The sequence below is a fragment of the Brachionichthys hirsutus genome, chromosome 7 (assembly GCF_040956055.1).
Source record: "Brachionichthys hirsutus isolate HB-005 chromosome 7, CSIRO-AGI_Bhir_v1, whole genome shotgun sequence".
Classification (NCBI taxonomy): domain Eukaryota; kingdom Metazoa; phylum Chordata; class Actinopteri; order Lophiiformes; family Brachionichthyidae; genus Brachionichthys; species Brachionichthys hirsutus.
Window position 1 is genome coordinate 2,204,162 of NC_090903.1, and position 15,315 is coordinate 2,219,476.

General features: G+C 44.5%; 1 protein-coding gene across 1 annotated transcript; it reads left to right on the forward strand.

Moving 5' to 3' along the window:
* Positions 1-7,251: 7,251 nt before the first annotated feature.
* LOC137895758 (tubulin--tyrosine ligase-like) lies at positions 7,252-15,076 on the forward strand. Its single transcript, XM_068741263.1, has 7 exons — positions 7,252-7,420; positions 8,046-8,124; positions 8,249-8,481; positions 8,700-8,835; positions 10,662-10,931; positions 11,349-11,492; positions 13,945-15,076. The coding sequence occupies exons 1-7, from the start codon at positions 7,252-7,254 to the stop codon at positions 14,132-14,134; spliced, it is 1,221 nt and encodes a 406-aa protein (XP_068597364.1). The 3' UTR covers positions 14,135-15,076.
* Positions 15,077-15,315: the final 239 nt, after the last annotated feature.

Consider the following 15,315-nt stretch of genomic DNA (forward strand, 5'->3'; position numbering starts at 1 on the left):
AGGCCTTATCGGGCCGCTCCCAGACTCATCAGGTGAGACGTCATCAGGAATGAACGCGCTCCAGTTATCATCAAACATGGAACATCAGCCTCCCTCTCAGTTAATAGCAGTGCAGTTAAATCCTGCATAAATAGGATTTATTCATTTATTCTCTATTCATGTATTTGTCTTGTGTTCCTTTTATAATTACACGTTTTTAATATCATTTTTGTTTTCAATGTACATCTCGGGGTACTTCCGGTTTGGAGTTTTTTGTCCCATCTGTCTCTCCATCCTCAGATTTGCCCCCCCCCCCCACTTCCTGTCTGAACACGATGTGAGGAGCGTGGACGAGAGCGCCCCCCCCCGAGATGCGCTAATGTGCATTTTTCTGTATAAATCCAGGTGTGTAATTATTTGTTTTCCGTGTGATCCTGATGTTCAGAGAGTTTAATGCTAGTTAGCTCCGCTAGCATGCTAGTCATCTATTTTCTTTTTGGTTTGAATGTTTGGCGAGTTTCATGCTAATAATTTCCGCTAGCATAAACGGCTAATCGCTAGACAGGAAGCTAAGGCTCCGCTTATCTTAAAATGCTAATGCTAACGTGCGGTTTATGTTGAGATGCATTACAGCAACAACGCAGAGGCAGAAAGGCTGCCGCCGTAACATAGCATGTCCGAACCTAGCGCGCATGTTGTTGTAAGCTAACGTTAGCATGTTGTGGGAAGCTAGCGCGAGTATGTTGTTGGAAGCTAGCGCTAGCACGTTGTGAGAAGCTAGCGCTAGCATGTTGTGGGAAGCTAGCGCGAGCATGTTGTAGTAAGCTAACGTTAGCATGCTGTGGTAAGCGAGCGCTAGCATAGAGCAATGCCTGACCAAGTGCTTTCTGGGGTTTGTAGTGTTTCTGACCTCCGCTTGGCAGATTTTTCAGATCATTTTGGATTTATCAAGCTCTTTGTTTGGTTTTAACTCGAAAAGGTTCCAAACGTCCGATTTCAGATGAGAGGGCTGCAGACCGGAGTTTCACCTGAGTCAGCATTTTGCATACGCGGGATTGTGCGCCTGACGTCATGGTGAGGGGGCGTCACCGTGCACGGGAGCGTGCGAGAGAAATGGATCTCATCGACTATGAATCGATTGCTCAAAATTAAAAGGAAATTGATCCAGAATCGATTAAATAAATGTTATCACCCAGCCGTAGTTTAAAGTAAATTTAATTTCTGTTTTTTGATGACAAATACAAAACTTTTTGTGTCATGAAGCATTGAGGCAAAATACTAAAAACATTTCCTACAAATATAAAGTCAACATGTAAATATTAAAGTAAAACGGGGAAACTCTGCATGAACTAATTACCTGGACCATTTACTTCCTATCTAGGCCTTTCAGGAACAAATTCTACTTTTAGGCTCTGAGATTTCTTTGTTATATTTATACAACAGATGATTACTAAAGTAATCATCAATATAATAGGTTTAAAAGACAGTGATGATGTCAGCGGTTTGTGAGTTTCGTATTTTCTGGTTATATTGCATACATTTATGTATATTTCTGTTTTCCCATGACATTTATTTTTGCATTGGTATTCCTGTTCTTGAACTGCTATTTGTAGTTTCTAGAATAAAGGGAGGCGATTCTTCATTTCTATTGATTTTAAATTAACGGTACAATCAGCTGTAACAGAAGATAACAGGAAATCACTTTGTTTCGTCTGCAGGTATTTCAGCTGAACAGGATGCCTTTTTAAAAAGCGACCAACGATTGCCTGGAAAGAAACGAGTGAAGATCGATCATCAGCGAAGACTGCGAGATATCACCTGGAGACCCGGAATGAAATCACACAGAATAAGTATGTATGTTTGTCCTCGCATGTTTGTTTCATCACAGCAGCGTCCAATTCCTTCAATCTGTCCTCCAGATTGTCCACAGCAACATGTCTGTAAGGAGGAGGAGGAGGAGGTTCCTGCTGATCAGCAGCTCTGGAAGGAGGAGATGAACTCCAGTGTGGACAAAGAGGAGCCAGAGCCTCCACGTGTGAAAGAGGAGCAGGAAGAAATCCCCACCAGTCAGGAGAGAGAGCGGCTTGGACTGAAGCAGGAGACTGGAACCTTCATGTTGAGTCCTACTTGTGGAGAAAAAGACCACAGCAAAGATCAGACTCTGTTCCTGAAACCTGATGAAGATGCAGCATCAGAAGAGTCTGGAGTTCTCATGCCAGTCATTAGCTCTGTGGTAGGAGCAGCAGACATTGACCAGCTGCTGGTCTCTAACAGCTGTCATGCATCTGGAAGCCATGATAAGAGAAAGGAAACGGGTGAAGAGGATGTTGAATGTGATCCCACACTTCAACCCCACAGCAGAAAGACCAGCAAAGAGAGACCATGTGTTTGCGCAACATGTAGCAAAGCTTTCATAAGCGAGTCAGTCTGTATAGAACACATGAGAATCCACACAGGTGAGAAGCCTTATAGTTGTGAAACATGTGGGAAACATTTCAGACAAAGTGGTGCATTGGCACGCCACATGAGAATCCACACAGGTGAGAAGCCTTATAGTTGTGAAACATGTGGGAAACATTTCAGACAAAGTGGTGCATTGACAGTCCACATGAGAATCCACACAGGTGAGAAGCCTTTTAGTTGTGAAACATGTGGGAAACATTTCAGACATAGTTATGCGTTGGCAGTCCACATGAGAACCCACACAGGTGAGAATCCTTATAATTGTAAAACATGTGGGAAACATTTTAGAGAAGGTCATGAATTGACAGTCCACATGAGAACCCACACAGGTGAGAAGCCTTATAATTGTAAAACATGTGGGAAACATTTTAGTGAGCGTAATGCATTGACGCGCCACATGAGAAGCCACACAGGTGAGAAGCCTTATAATTGTGAGACATGTGGGAAACATTTTAGAGAGCGTGGTACATTGACGCGCCACATGAGAAGCCACACAGGTGAGAATCCTTATAATTGTAAAACATGTGGGAAACATTTTAGAGCAAGTAATGAATTGACAGTCCACATGAGAGCCCACACAGGTGAGAAGCCTTATAATTGTAAAACATGTGGGAAACATTTTAGAGAGCGTGGTACATTGACGCACCACATGAGAACCCACACAGGTGAGAAGCCTTATAATTGTGAGACATGTGGGAAACATTTTAGAGAGCGTGGTACATTGACGCGCCACATGAGAACCCACACAGGTGGGAACTCTTAAATTAGATCAACGTGGGAATCGTTCCAGAAGATCTGCCCAGACTTGTTTATTTTACACATGATCATATTTATGACCCCCGGAGCATGTGGAAGGGCATCAGTACCATCACGGACTACAAAAAGAGAGCCATGGAGTGCCCCAGGGACCCGGCTCTTCCTGATGCCCTTAACACCTTCTACGCTCGCTTTGAGGCCTCCAACACGTCACCCTGCACAAAGCTCACGCTTCCACCAGGTGAGCTGCCCCTCAGTTTGGCTGCTGAGGATGTGGTGAGGTCCCTGCGGAAGATCAACCCCCGCAAGGCTGCAGGCCCAGACAACATCCCGGGCCGGGTTCTGAGGGACTGTGCCGATCAGCTCTTCGAGGTGTTGACCGACATCTTCAACACCTCATTGTCCCAGGGCTCAGTGCCGACGTGTCTGAAGACAGCCACCATCATCCCTGTCCCCAAGACCTCCACCGTTTCATGCCTGAACGACTATCGGCCGGTTGCTCTGAACTGTGGATAACTCGGAGGCCAAATGCACTGCTTCCGTGTTGGACCCAAACGGGGATCGTGCAATCACTTTTGTCACTTTTTAATTTTGTGTATATATTTACTTTAAGTTGAATGAATGTGTGTTGTGTGCCTCGAGCTGGGACCTGAGTGCTGTTTTTCGTTCGTGCATGAGAGTGTATGAATGACATTAAAGATTTCTTGATAAAATCAATTTAATTTTATGTGTATATATATATATATATTCTTCACATTCATGTTATATTATGTTACAGTGATGTATTTTTAGGTGAGAGTTTTTATCCAATCAGAATTCAGCTAGCTTGTGTTGCCAGGCGGATTTCATAGTACCAGTGGCAAGTACTATCCGTCCGAGACCTTCAGAATCAGCGCTGCTTGCCGTCTGTGTTGTGTGAGTGAACGGGCTCGTAGAGTTGAGTTGATAGACAGTTGCGATAGCCAATCAGATCACGAGTTGGTGAAACAAGTCCTTCCTGCTTGTCTCACGTCACAACTCAATAACGCGTCCTGTGATTGGCTCTTAGAGTTGATAGACAGTTGCGATAGCCAATCAGATCACGAGTTGGTGAAACAAGTCCTTCCTGCTTGTCTCACGTCACAACTCAATAACGCGTCCTGTGATTGGCTCTTAGAGTTGATAGACAGTTGCGATAGCCAATCAGATCACGAGTTGGTGAAAGTAAGGCCTTCCTGCCTGTGATTGGATACTCCGTGTGAGAGGGCAGCGCTAGGCTTATTGCGTCATCAGCTGGTGGCACCGGTACGGCGACCAACCGAAGATAAAACCACAATTATTCCTGCGCTTTTAACCCACAATGGCCGAAGGAGGGGAAAGTGTGTATTTGGTTGTGGATATTCTTGAAAGGCCATTTTCAAGACGGACCTTTACAGAGAAGCTACTAGCTTCGGCTCACGAGAGCTAGCTTCAAGCTAGCTCCGGAGCTAGCTAACCTGTCCCGGGTGGGGAAAGGATTGGTACGCCGCTTCCAGGCTTCAAACATTTGGCTTACGGCTTCCGAGAGTCGCAGCAAATTGTTCTGCTGGGAATGCCTTTTGTTTGCAAGGGATCGATTTAATGTTTGGAGCAACACTGGATTTAGGAACTTTAAGAAAGGAGAATGGATTTTGTTTTCAAACGGGACAGCCGTTTTGGTGAGTACCAACATTTTATTTATTTAACATGATAACGAAATAAAATCACAGATATACCGTAAATGCAATGTATGTAAATAATGTGGTGCGCCGGTGCAGCTGTGTGATTGTAGTGGAAGTACAACACGTTGTATTGCAGTCTTTCTTATATTAAACTGCAAGTTTGCAATTTAAAGCTTCATGGTGGACTTTAAAACGCTTTGGAAAAATTCCCTTTTATTTATAACTTTGATAGTACCACGTATAGTGGTAAGTTTTAATTGCTGATGCAGTTTATTGATTTTTAAATGCTCTGGAAAAAATATCCTGTGTTGTACACGATTGAGGTGATGCAGCACCCAGTAGTGCGTAAGTGTGTGTTTGTACATTATTTCTAAAGCAGTGGTGTCATAAATGATGGTATTATGAGGGGTATTTATTCAAGTCGGACTAAGTAGGACTTCACTGAAGGCCTAGGTGTAAAATGCACCGCCCGCCACTGGAATAATCGGGACATACTGTACAAAAACAAATCATTAAACTTTTCTAAATGGGTTGAGGAACAGGTGAGACTTGTAATTCAACTTTTTAATTGGAATGGACAACTTGTGTCATATTCAGATTTTTTAAATCTGAATATAATCTGTTCCACACATCGTTTTCATACTGGAGTTCTTTTGTAAATGATAACCGGAAGAAAGTATGGACAATTCCCAATAGGTTTTTGTGACAAATACGGTGAAATAAATGTATTTTAAATTATTCGTAAATATTACCCTGCCAACCACGACATGAAAAGGTTCAGAAGAGACATTCGTGTGAATTGTTCTTTCTGTGAAAACCATCCTGAGAGCGTTCAGCACCTCTTCTGGATCTGCACATATTCTACATCATTCTGGAAAGACCTCAGCAGCTTTATCATTCATGAACTTTACAAGAACTTCTCCTTAAAATGGGAACATGTTGTATTTTGCTTTTTCAGAAGGCAAAGAAAATCATTTTTTTCGTTTTTAATTATAAACCTCTGAATTCAATCCATCAAATCTTTATTAGAGACACAATGGTCCAATCAAAGCAGCACACATCATTTAGACAAATAAACACAGTAGTACTATAATACAATCATGTACTAGTGACACCAAATGCCTGAGTGGAACTTGACAGCACTCTGGCTGGGCTGAGTCAGCAGCCTGATAATGATTCCCTGAATCATTCAGACGACATATAAACCTGTAAGACGAGTGTCTCAGCTGAGCATGAAGGGTGTTAACCCGACACCACAGAACATCTCACTGGCACCGGACAATCTGGGCTTCCTGAGAAGTATCCGCATGCAGTCATTGTACGCAACCTTTCACTTCTGTAGGCTGGCCTGTTTGCACCTGACCCACAATATGGCCAGGTCGTCGTCATACATAAAACGATTCATCAGGGAGTCGCCAAGAATACATCCAGTATTACAGCTGTTGAGTTGCACACAAAGATCGTTCTTATAATGATACTTTGGCGTATATAAAAGTAATTAGTGGTTCATTAAACAAAAGGCCTCAGAAGCTTTAAATATCTGTATCACCTGCAAAGTATTTGAATGCTTGTCATATTTTTGCATATTGCCCTCTGGCAATTGCTATATAATCGTTAGAAAAACAATTAACGATTGCAATTTGTTATTTGTTTTGAAATAAAACTTTATAAAAAAAAACCGAAGCACGATTTTTATCGTATTGCATTCTGGGAAACGAAGTATAATCACTATTAAAATTCTCTCCGACACTGACACTTTGTACAACCCCTGATGAAATTAATAGTAACTATTTTTGTAAAAGTTATTTTAAGTTGTTTTACGGTCATTTTAATGCATAACAATGAGAGAAATATGATGATTACCTGAGAGTTGAGGAATCGCTTGAACTACACTACCCACAACTGCGGAGGTTTATTGTGACGTCGGCGACGACGCTCGGAGACTAAACCGCAAGGCGCCGGCTGGAGACATTGTTGCGCAGCGAACTCGTTTAGAACATTTCGCATGAAATATTGTTGTTGAGGTGGGAAACCGGAAAAGTTCCCCGGATGCTCTTCACGCAGCTAGCTTAGCCGATGCTAGCTAAACCGGTGAGGGGATGAAAACCAGCGTTAAACCGGACGGGACCAGCCCCGGGAGTCGGTAGCAGCAGTCCGGCACACCCTGGTCTTGGGTTGCTGAAGGAACCCCCTTGACTGAATATTAATACTTTAATATACTTTACATTTTACTGCGTCATGTAAACAGAAACGGCTTCGGAACAGTGAATGGGAGTTTGAGAAGCAGCTCGGACTCGGATGGTCTGGATCTGCTCTGCTTCCCACGTAGCTCGTTAGCTGGAGTGGCTAAACGTCCCATCGAAGTCAACGCAGCATGACTTCCCCGATATACACCTTCGTGACCCGGGACGACAACAGCACCGTTTATGCAGAAGTCTCCAAACTCCTGCTCTCCACCGGGCAATGGAAGAAGCTGAAGAGAGACAATCCCCGGTTTAACCTGATGCTCGGTGAGCGGAACAGACTGCCCTACGGACGCCTCGGTAAGCGCTGCTCATCCGCCTGATTGAGCGCTTTAGCATAGCCCACTATTGTTGAGGGAAATGAAATGATTTAATCCATGTATATTATATTTACTGACTAAGCTTTCTCAGTCATTTATTTAAAATGAAATGGAATGCTGCCAAAAACTGTTGTTTGGAGAGCTCATATAACAATTCATTACATACCATTATCAATCACTCACAGATCATCATTTTACATAATCATTATGGCCATGACATATAAGGAAAAGTATTTATTCTTAAAGATAAGCATTATGGTTGGGTAAATTCTAATAAAAACGCCTCTAAGCGTTCTGATAGCGCCACCTTCCCCGTAAGCTGTATCCACCAGGCGTTTTAATCTATTTTATAAATGCAAAACGCTGTTATCCTTAGAGTTGGCCGAGAGAGGGAGACATTTTACCTCAACGCAACTTGACAAAGGTGAGGGCGGGATTTTGAACTGTCAGTTGTTTGAGATATTTAAATTGTACCTGTGTGATTTATTTTTTCTTGTAAACAAATTAACAGTATATTCCTCCAGGAAACCTGACTACAGTGATGTTGAATAAACTTGTTTCCAGCCGGTAACGTGAAGTATTTCGGTAACTTTAATGCTTTACAGGTCACGAGCCGGGACTGGTGCAGCTGGTGAATTACTACAGAGGAGCAGACAAGCTCTGCAGAAAGGCGTCGCTGGTCAAGTGAATATTTATTACTTTTTAAGAGAAAATCTGCACATTTTCTTGTCTGTGCATCATTTACTGATGTCCTTCCACAGATGAATTGTTTAAATGGGTGTTGCATATCTCCTTCCTTTACCATCAGGCTGATCAAAACCAGCCCAGAGCTGTCTGACTCCAGTAACTGGTTCCCAGAATCCTACATCATCTATCCCACTAACCTCAACACCCCTGTTGCCCCAGCAAAGAATGGCATTAACCACCTCAAGAGCAATCCCAAGACAGATGAGCGAGAAGTTTTCTTGTCTTCCTACCACTCTAAGAAAGAAAGTGGGGACGGCGTCGTGTGGATTGCAAAGTCTTCTGCTGGAGCTAAAGGTGAAATCTATTACCCATATTGGACTTTAAGTCCAAGGTGCAAGTTCTTCTGAGTCGTTCCCTACGTTACGTGTAATTGCTGACATGAAGTCATTTTATTTTGAAAAGACAACTTTTTCACGGTGAACCTCCTGTTTTTTTTTGTTTGCAGGATTGAATTGAAAAAAGTTGTAGATGGCAAATTGAGCACACTAATAGATTTGGTGTCACTGTAATAGGTGCAGGAATGTTTATCTCCCATGATGCTGCTCAGCTGGTGGAGCACATTGATAATCAGGGACAGGTTCACGTGATCCAGAAGTACCTGGAGAAGCCCCTGCTGCTGGAGCCGGGACATCGGAAGTTTGACATCAGGCAAGTTTGAAACGTTTTGCTCAACACTTGGAGCGTGTTTAAGTGAGGCTTGTATTATATATATATATATATATACCGTATTTTCCGGATTATAAGTCGTGGTTTTTTTCATAGTTTGGTCGGGGGTGCGACTTATAAATCGGAGCGACTTATATATGCTTTTTTTACAAAATCTGTGAGCGCAGAGACAGTAGCCTACACATTTCTATAACAGGTGTTACAGGGAACTCTGTGACCCGTCAGAATCTGTCGCGGTTTCTGGAGGTTCAGAGTTATCTGTCACACCTGTTATCTAAAAACACCAATTAGAAGGGCTGATTGAAAATGTCGCCGAAAAGAAAGTCATATTCCGCGGCTTACAAGCTTCAGATAGTGAAATATGGAGCCGAAAACGGCAATCGAGCAGCAGAAAGAAAGTTTGGAGTGAGCGAAAAACTTGTAAGGGACTGGCGAAAAGCGGAGGTTACGCTTACTGAAATGAAGAAAACAAAGAAAGCTAATCGCGGGCGACAAGCTAGGTGGCCGCAGTTGGAGGAACGAGTTCACGCATGGGTGCTTGAACAACGTGCTGCTGGGAGAGGTTTGTCAACGGTGCAGTTGCGTCTCCGCGCCCAAGTGGTTGCCAGGGCGGTGAATATAAACGGCTTTGCGGGAGGACCTTCTTGGTGTTACCGCTTCATGCAGCGCAAACGCCTCTCTATCAGAGCTAGGACGACACTGTCCCAAAAACTGCCAGCGGACTTCCAAGCCAAGGTTGACAGTTTCCGCGCGTTCATTGAAAAGCATGTAAGTGATCACAACGTGACACCGGATCATATTATTAACATGGACGAGGTCCCCCTCACTTTTGACATCCCCATGGGCCGAAGTGTTGCAGAGAAAGGGCAAAAAAGTGTGAATATCGTTACAACTGGTCATGAGAGATCACACTTCACAGTGGTGCTGGCATGTTGTGGAGACGGATCAAAACTGCCACCGATGGTCATTTTCAAACGAAAAACCATGCCAAAAATCCAATCCTCCTCAGTTGAAGTCGCCGTGAACGAGAAAGGGTGGATTGATCAAGAAATGATGAACTTGTGGCTTACAAAGTGCTACAATAAGCGACCGGATGGCTTCTTTAGAGCACGCAAAGCTCTGCTTGTGATGGATAGCATGAGAGCGCACATCACACCACAGTTAAAAAATAAATTAAAAGTTCTCAACTCCATACCTGCCATCATCCCTGGAGGCTTAACCAAAATACTCCAGCCACTTGATATCTCCGTGAATAGGAGCTTTAAGTCAGTTTTGCGTAACCTGTGGGAGCAGTGGATGACGGATGGAGAGCACAGCTTCACGGCAACCGGGAGAATGCGCCATGCAACTTTCCTGGAAGTCATTGAATGGATCGACAAAGCATGGGCTTCAGTGACAACCGCAACCATCCTGTCGGGATTCAGAAAGGCTGGAATAATTGGAACTGCAACTGACGACGAGTCTGATGTAAGCGACGTAGAAGAGGAAGCGGCGTCTTGTCTACCTGCCGAGTTGGGGGAGTTGTTCAAAAGTGACACCGAGGATGAAGATTTCCTTGGATTTCGTGATTCGGAATAAAACCTGATATTTTGGTAAACGTGTTAGCATGTTCTTTGTGCTATATGTTGTTTGGTGTTGGATTTTATCAAATAAATTTTCCCCAAAAATGCGACCTATATATGGTTTTTTCTTCTTAATTATGCATTTTTTGGCTGGTGCGACCTACAATCCGGAGCGACGTATAATCCAAAAAATACGGTATATGGAGGGTATATGTAACAAATCTATGTATTTGATGGTGCTTACAGGATCTGGGTGCTAGTGGACCATCAGTACAACATCTACTTATACCGGGAGGGTGTGCTGCGGACTTCCTCCGAGCCTTACAACAGCTCAGACCTGCAGGACACGACCAGCCATCTGACCAACCACTGTATCCAGAAGGAGCAGTCCCAGAACTACGGGCGCTACGAAGAGGGCAACGAGATGTTCTTTGATGAGTTCAGGCTGTACCTGCTGAACACTCGCAATGTCACGCTGGAAGCCACCATCTTACCTCAGATTAAACAGATAATAAAGTAAGTCTGTGGTGTTTATCTTCGTGTTCATTTCATAGAAGGTGATTTATTTATATGCTTGAGTTTGGTAAGCTAATGGGCCCACTAAGTTGTTCAACTGCCCATTCCGAATGACTCTTCTTACATTATTTCTGATAATTACCTGTTTGCCATGGGAGACCCTCCCAGGAGCATAAAGCTCCCGACAGCGTCGCCCCCTGGGGTCTTTCGGGCACTCAGACCCCCCCCCCCCCACCATGATAAGGTGGCAGTTCAGATCTCCTGCGTGTTTCTAGATTTTTTTACAAATCTTTTCGAGCCTTAGCAACCAAGTACCACAATGTTCCTGACCAATGAGTGTTTGTACACGCCATTTATTTGTCCGCTTGTCGTTGACAGTCGGATATCTGGAAGTGATTTTGTGGTCTGGTTTCCCAGGAGCTGTCTGACGTGCATCGAGCCGGCGATCAGCACCAAGCACCTGTCCTACCAGAGCTTCCAGCTGTTTGGGTTTGATTTCATGTTGGACGAGAACTTGAAAGTGTGGCTCATCGAGATCAACGGAGCTCCAGCTTGTGCTCAGTCAGTGACGTTCAGATGATTATTCTTATTAGAATATTTCCCTTTCTAGTTCTGGTGCTCTTGCGCTACTCGAGTTTCGATACAGGCTGCATTGCTACTGTCCAACCAACGCAGTTGTAGGTGTGTCGTCCAGTTCCGATGTCTTTCAATGGCAAACCCCAGATGAGACGGCAGCTCATCGCGGAAAGATGAAATTGTGATTGTAAATTTAAGTTGATGAGTTAATAGAATTTGATTTTAAATCCAAATTTTAATTATTTCCCCTAACAAGTTCCATGAAACTAGTTTGGGCATTAAAATGCAAAGATAAATGCATCTGGTCGCCTGCAGCAGCCTCAGTTCTTAAGTAAAGATGAGATGTAGTTTTAGTAATCCCTTTAGAGGACATTTAAATTTGGCAATTTACTGTTAGTGGACATGAAAAGTCGGCTTTAGCATTCCAGTGAAATGTCCATGTCCAGAGTTCTGGACTCTAACCCAAAGGACTGGCAGGGGACACGCTGGCCCATTTGGAGTTAGCAAAGACATCAAGACAGGCTTCTTACCGCTCTGTTGTCTCTGTCCAATGAGGAGCCAGCTAGTTCCACTGAACAGTCTTACGGTACATCGTGTTCAGCTTCATTTGGATTGGCTGGTAAAAGTCTTTGGTGGACAAATGCTACAATAGATAGCCCAGAGGTTAGAAGTGGTCTCGTAGTCTGCAATTCAACAAATCCCCTTCCGGTTTTGTTTCACAACAACTTGAGAGTTGAGGAACCGTCGTACTTTCCACGCAGAAGACTCCGCGCTTGATCTTTTGTCCCATCTTTTCCATCCGCCATGCAGCTGCATCAAACTGCTGTTGCTTCATTAGGGACAGACGGCGTCCCTCTAGTCCCGAACGTGTTTTGGCTTTCGTCAACAAAATGCACCTCGAGGTTTAATGTCCTTTTTCTAATCATCTCTAATGATGATTGGCTTAACCTGATTGAGTGGTGGATTAAGAGGTGATGTCAGTGGTTGTTGCTCCTGGAGTTGAGTGTTCCACTTAGTCTTTAATGATGCTGGGAAAAGGTTCACAATGTATTTCTCTCTTTAGTTTTTGTCTTTTAACAATGCTTTCTCTGAGTACATTTTTAGCGTTTAAATCAACGGACTGGTAGAAGAAAATATCCGTCCGCCAATTGTATTTGCTTCCCCGGTTCGAGTCCCAGCTCTGGCGGAATGTGGAGTGTGGGCTGGTGACTGGAGAGGGGCCAGTCTGCCTCCAGAGCACTGCCGAGGTGCCCTTGAGCCAAGGCACCGTCCCCGCTAAATGCTCCAGGTGCGCCGATCACGGCCGCGCCTTCACCCTACTCCCTCTCCGTGTGCTAGGGCCCTTTGATGCACTTGTTTCAAGGGGCCCGTTTTTCTATGGTGAAAACGCGATTTCATTGTGTGTGTGTAGGACATAATGATTAATAAAGTATTTTCATTTCTTTCATTTTCAGATAACATTTTAAAGCTAGAGAGGCGCTCGGCAGAGCACATGCTGCAATATTCCAATTTATGGAATATATATATTATATTATGTCCCTGGCCCTTGACCTGTCCATGGCCCCTGACTTGTCCCTGGCCCTTGACTTGTCCATGGCCCCTGACTTGTCCATGGCCTTTAACTAGTCCATGGCCCTTGAATTGTCCATGGCCCCTGAATTGTCCATGTCCATTGACTTGTCCATGGCCCCTGACTTGTCCATGGCCCCTGACTTGTCCATGGCCCCTGACTTGTCCATGGCCCTTGACTTGTCCATGGCCCTTAACTTGTCCATGGCCCCTGACTTGTCCATGGCCCTTGACTTGTCCATGGCCTTTAACTTGTCCATGGCCCCTGACTTGTCCCTGGCCCCTGACTTGTCCCTGGCCCTTGACTTGTCCATGGCCTTTAACTAGTCCATGGCCCTTGAATTGTCCATGGCCCCTGACTTGTCCATGTCCATTGACTTGTCCATGGCCCCTGACTTGTCCATGGCCCCTGACTTGTCCGTGGCCCCTGACTTGTCCATGGCCCTTAACTTGTCCATGGCCCTTAACTTGTCCATGGCCCCTGACTTGTCCATGGCCCTTGACTTGTCCATGGCCTTTAACTTGTCCATGGCCCCTGACTTGTCCCTGGCCCTTGACTTGTCCGTGGCCCTTGACTTGTCCATGTCCATTGACTTGTCCGTGGCCCCTGACTTGTCCATGGCCCTTAACGTACACATTATTTTGTAAATTTAAGTAACACGCATCGTACAGGCCTGGTACGTGCTTGGGCTTGAGGGCTGCGAGACAGCAGGAGCAGAAAGTGTCCTCTCTGAGGACCATGTGACGAGATAGTAATGCTCCAGCTGCAGACGCGTGGCTTTTCAGGGGAACGAGGTCGACACTGATTGGTTGAATTCATTCCATGTCCAGAACATACCTCTGAATAATTACTTTATTTCCCTACCAGGAAACTATATCCAGAGCTGTGTCAAGGTATCGTGGATGTGGCCATTTCCAGTGTGTTCGCCCTGAACACCAGCAGTGACTCCTCCTCTTCTGCTTATTCATCCCCCCCGTCCTCGAGCTTCATCACCAACTCCTGCTCCTCTCCCAAACTGAGAGCTCCTCTTCATGTGGGCCCTTTCACTCGACTGTAACGGTTCCCCTATGCTCTCTGCCTATGCCGCTCGTATTCCGCCTGAAGCAAAGACCACGTCATGTCTGGAGGGAATCCCGCTCTCTCTGCGCCTCTACAAACCGTTCTGATTATCACATCTGCGCTGAAAGCGATCCAGCCCACTTGGTTTCTCCCTAAGCCTCTTCAAGGCCACCGGAAGGACACAGAGATGCTCTCAGACTGTTGAGTGCCTTACATTTCGAGCCACACTCCTTTGAAGAGATGGCCACTTGGCTCGCTATGCTACATCCAATTAGGCTTGCTCTAGAGACAGAAAGTCAATGCAGCCTATATTAGTCTGCAGGAACTCGAGTGCATTCTTTCCCTTGATAGCATTAAATGTAAGCCATTTTGAAATAATACATTTCCCTTATTTGAATTGTACTTACTTTCCGCATGCCTTTAGATATACTGCACATATGCAATGATTTAGTTAAACAATGGCAGCAACAATCAGAAAACAATGGAACGCGAAAGCTTCAAGCTCCAACCGAAAATGCCCGAGGAGCAAAATATTCAATATAAACCCACTTTTAACTTTATTTACGTTGAAGGAAGTGTGACTGTGTCGTTTGAGTGAAAGGTAATGCTCTCGGTATTTGTTTTTGCAGAGACTCATCTTCCCGTTAAAGTGGGCGGTGCCTTAGAGAGAGCAGAACAGCGTATTGATTAATGGTAATGGATCTCCAGCATTTACATGCAGCTTCATTTGTCTTGGGTTTCTTTTGCATGACATGTGAATTTTCCGCATTTGACCGATTCCCTTTAACACGTCTGACCCGGTTTGTCTTGTTTTTGGTTTTCACGTTAGATTTCCTTGTCGGAACCAAAGCTCCACTTCATGCTGTATTTTCAGAGTAATGCGTTTTTTCTGTGCGGTGGTGTTTGTCCAAAGTTTCGCATGTATGCTTGTCTGAATTAAAATTAGAATAAAATATTTCTATTATTAAGTTTCTATCTTCTGTGCAGTTCTACTCTACAAGGTCCGTTACATTTTGGTTGAACTCACGGCCCACACTCGACTGAGGCGCAGACGGAGACCGCCTCTGCTGCACATAGACGCTAATGTGATATTGGGGTTTACCGACGAGGTAAACCGCACTGAGCACTGCAAACGCACTCGTCTGCTTATCAGCAATGGGAGGCGTAGAAAAAGCATCT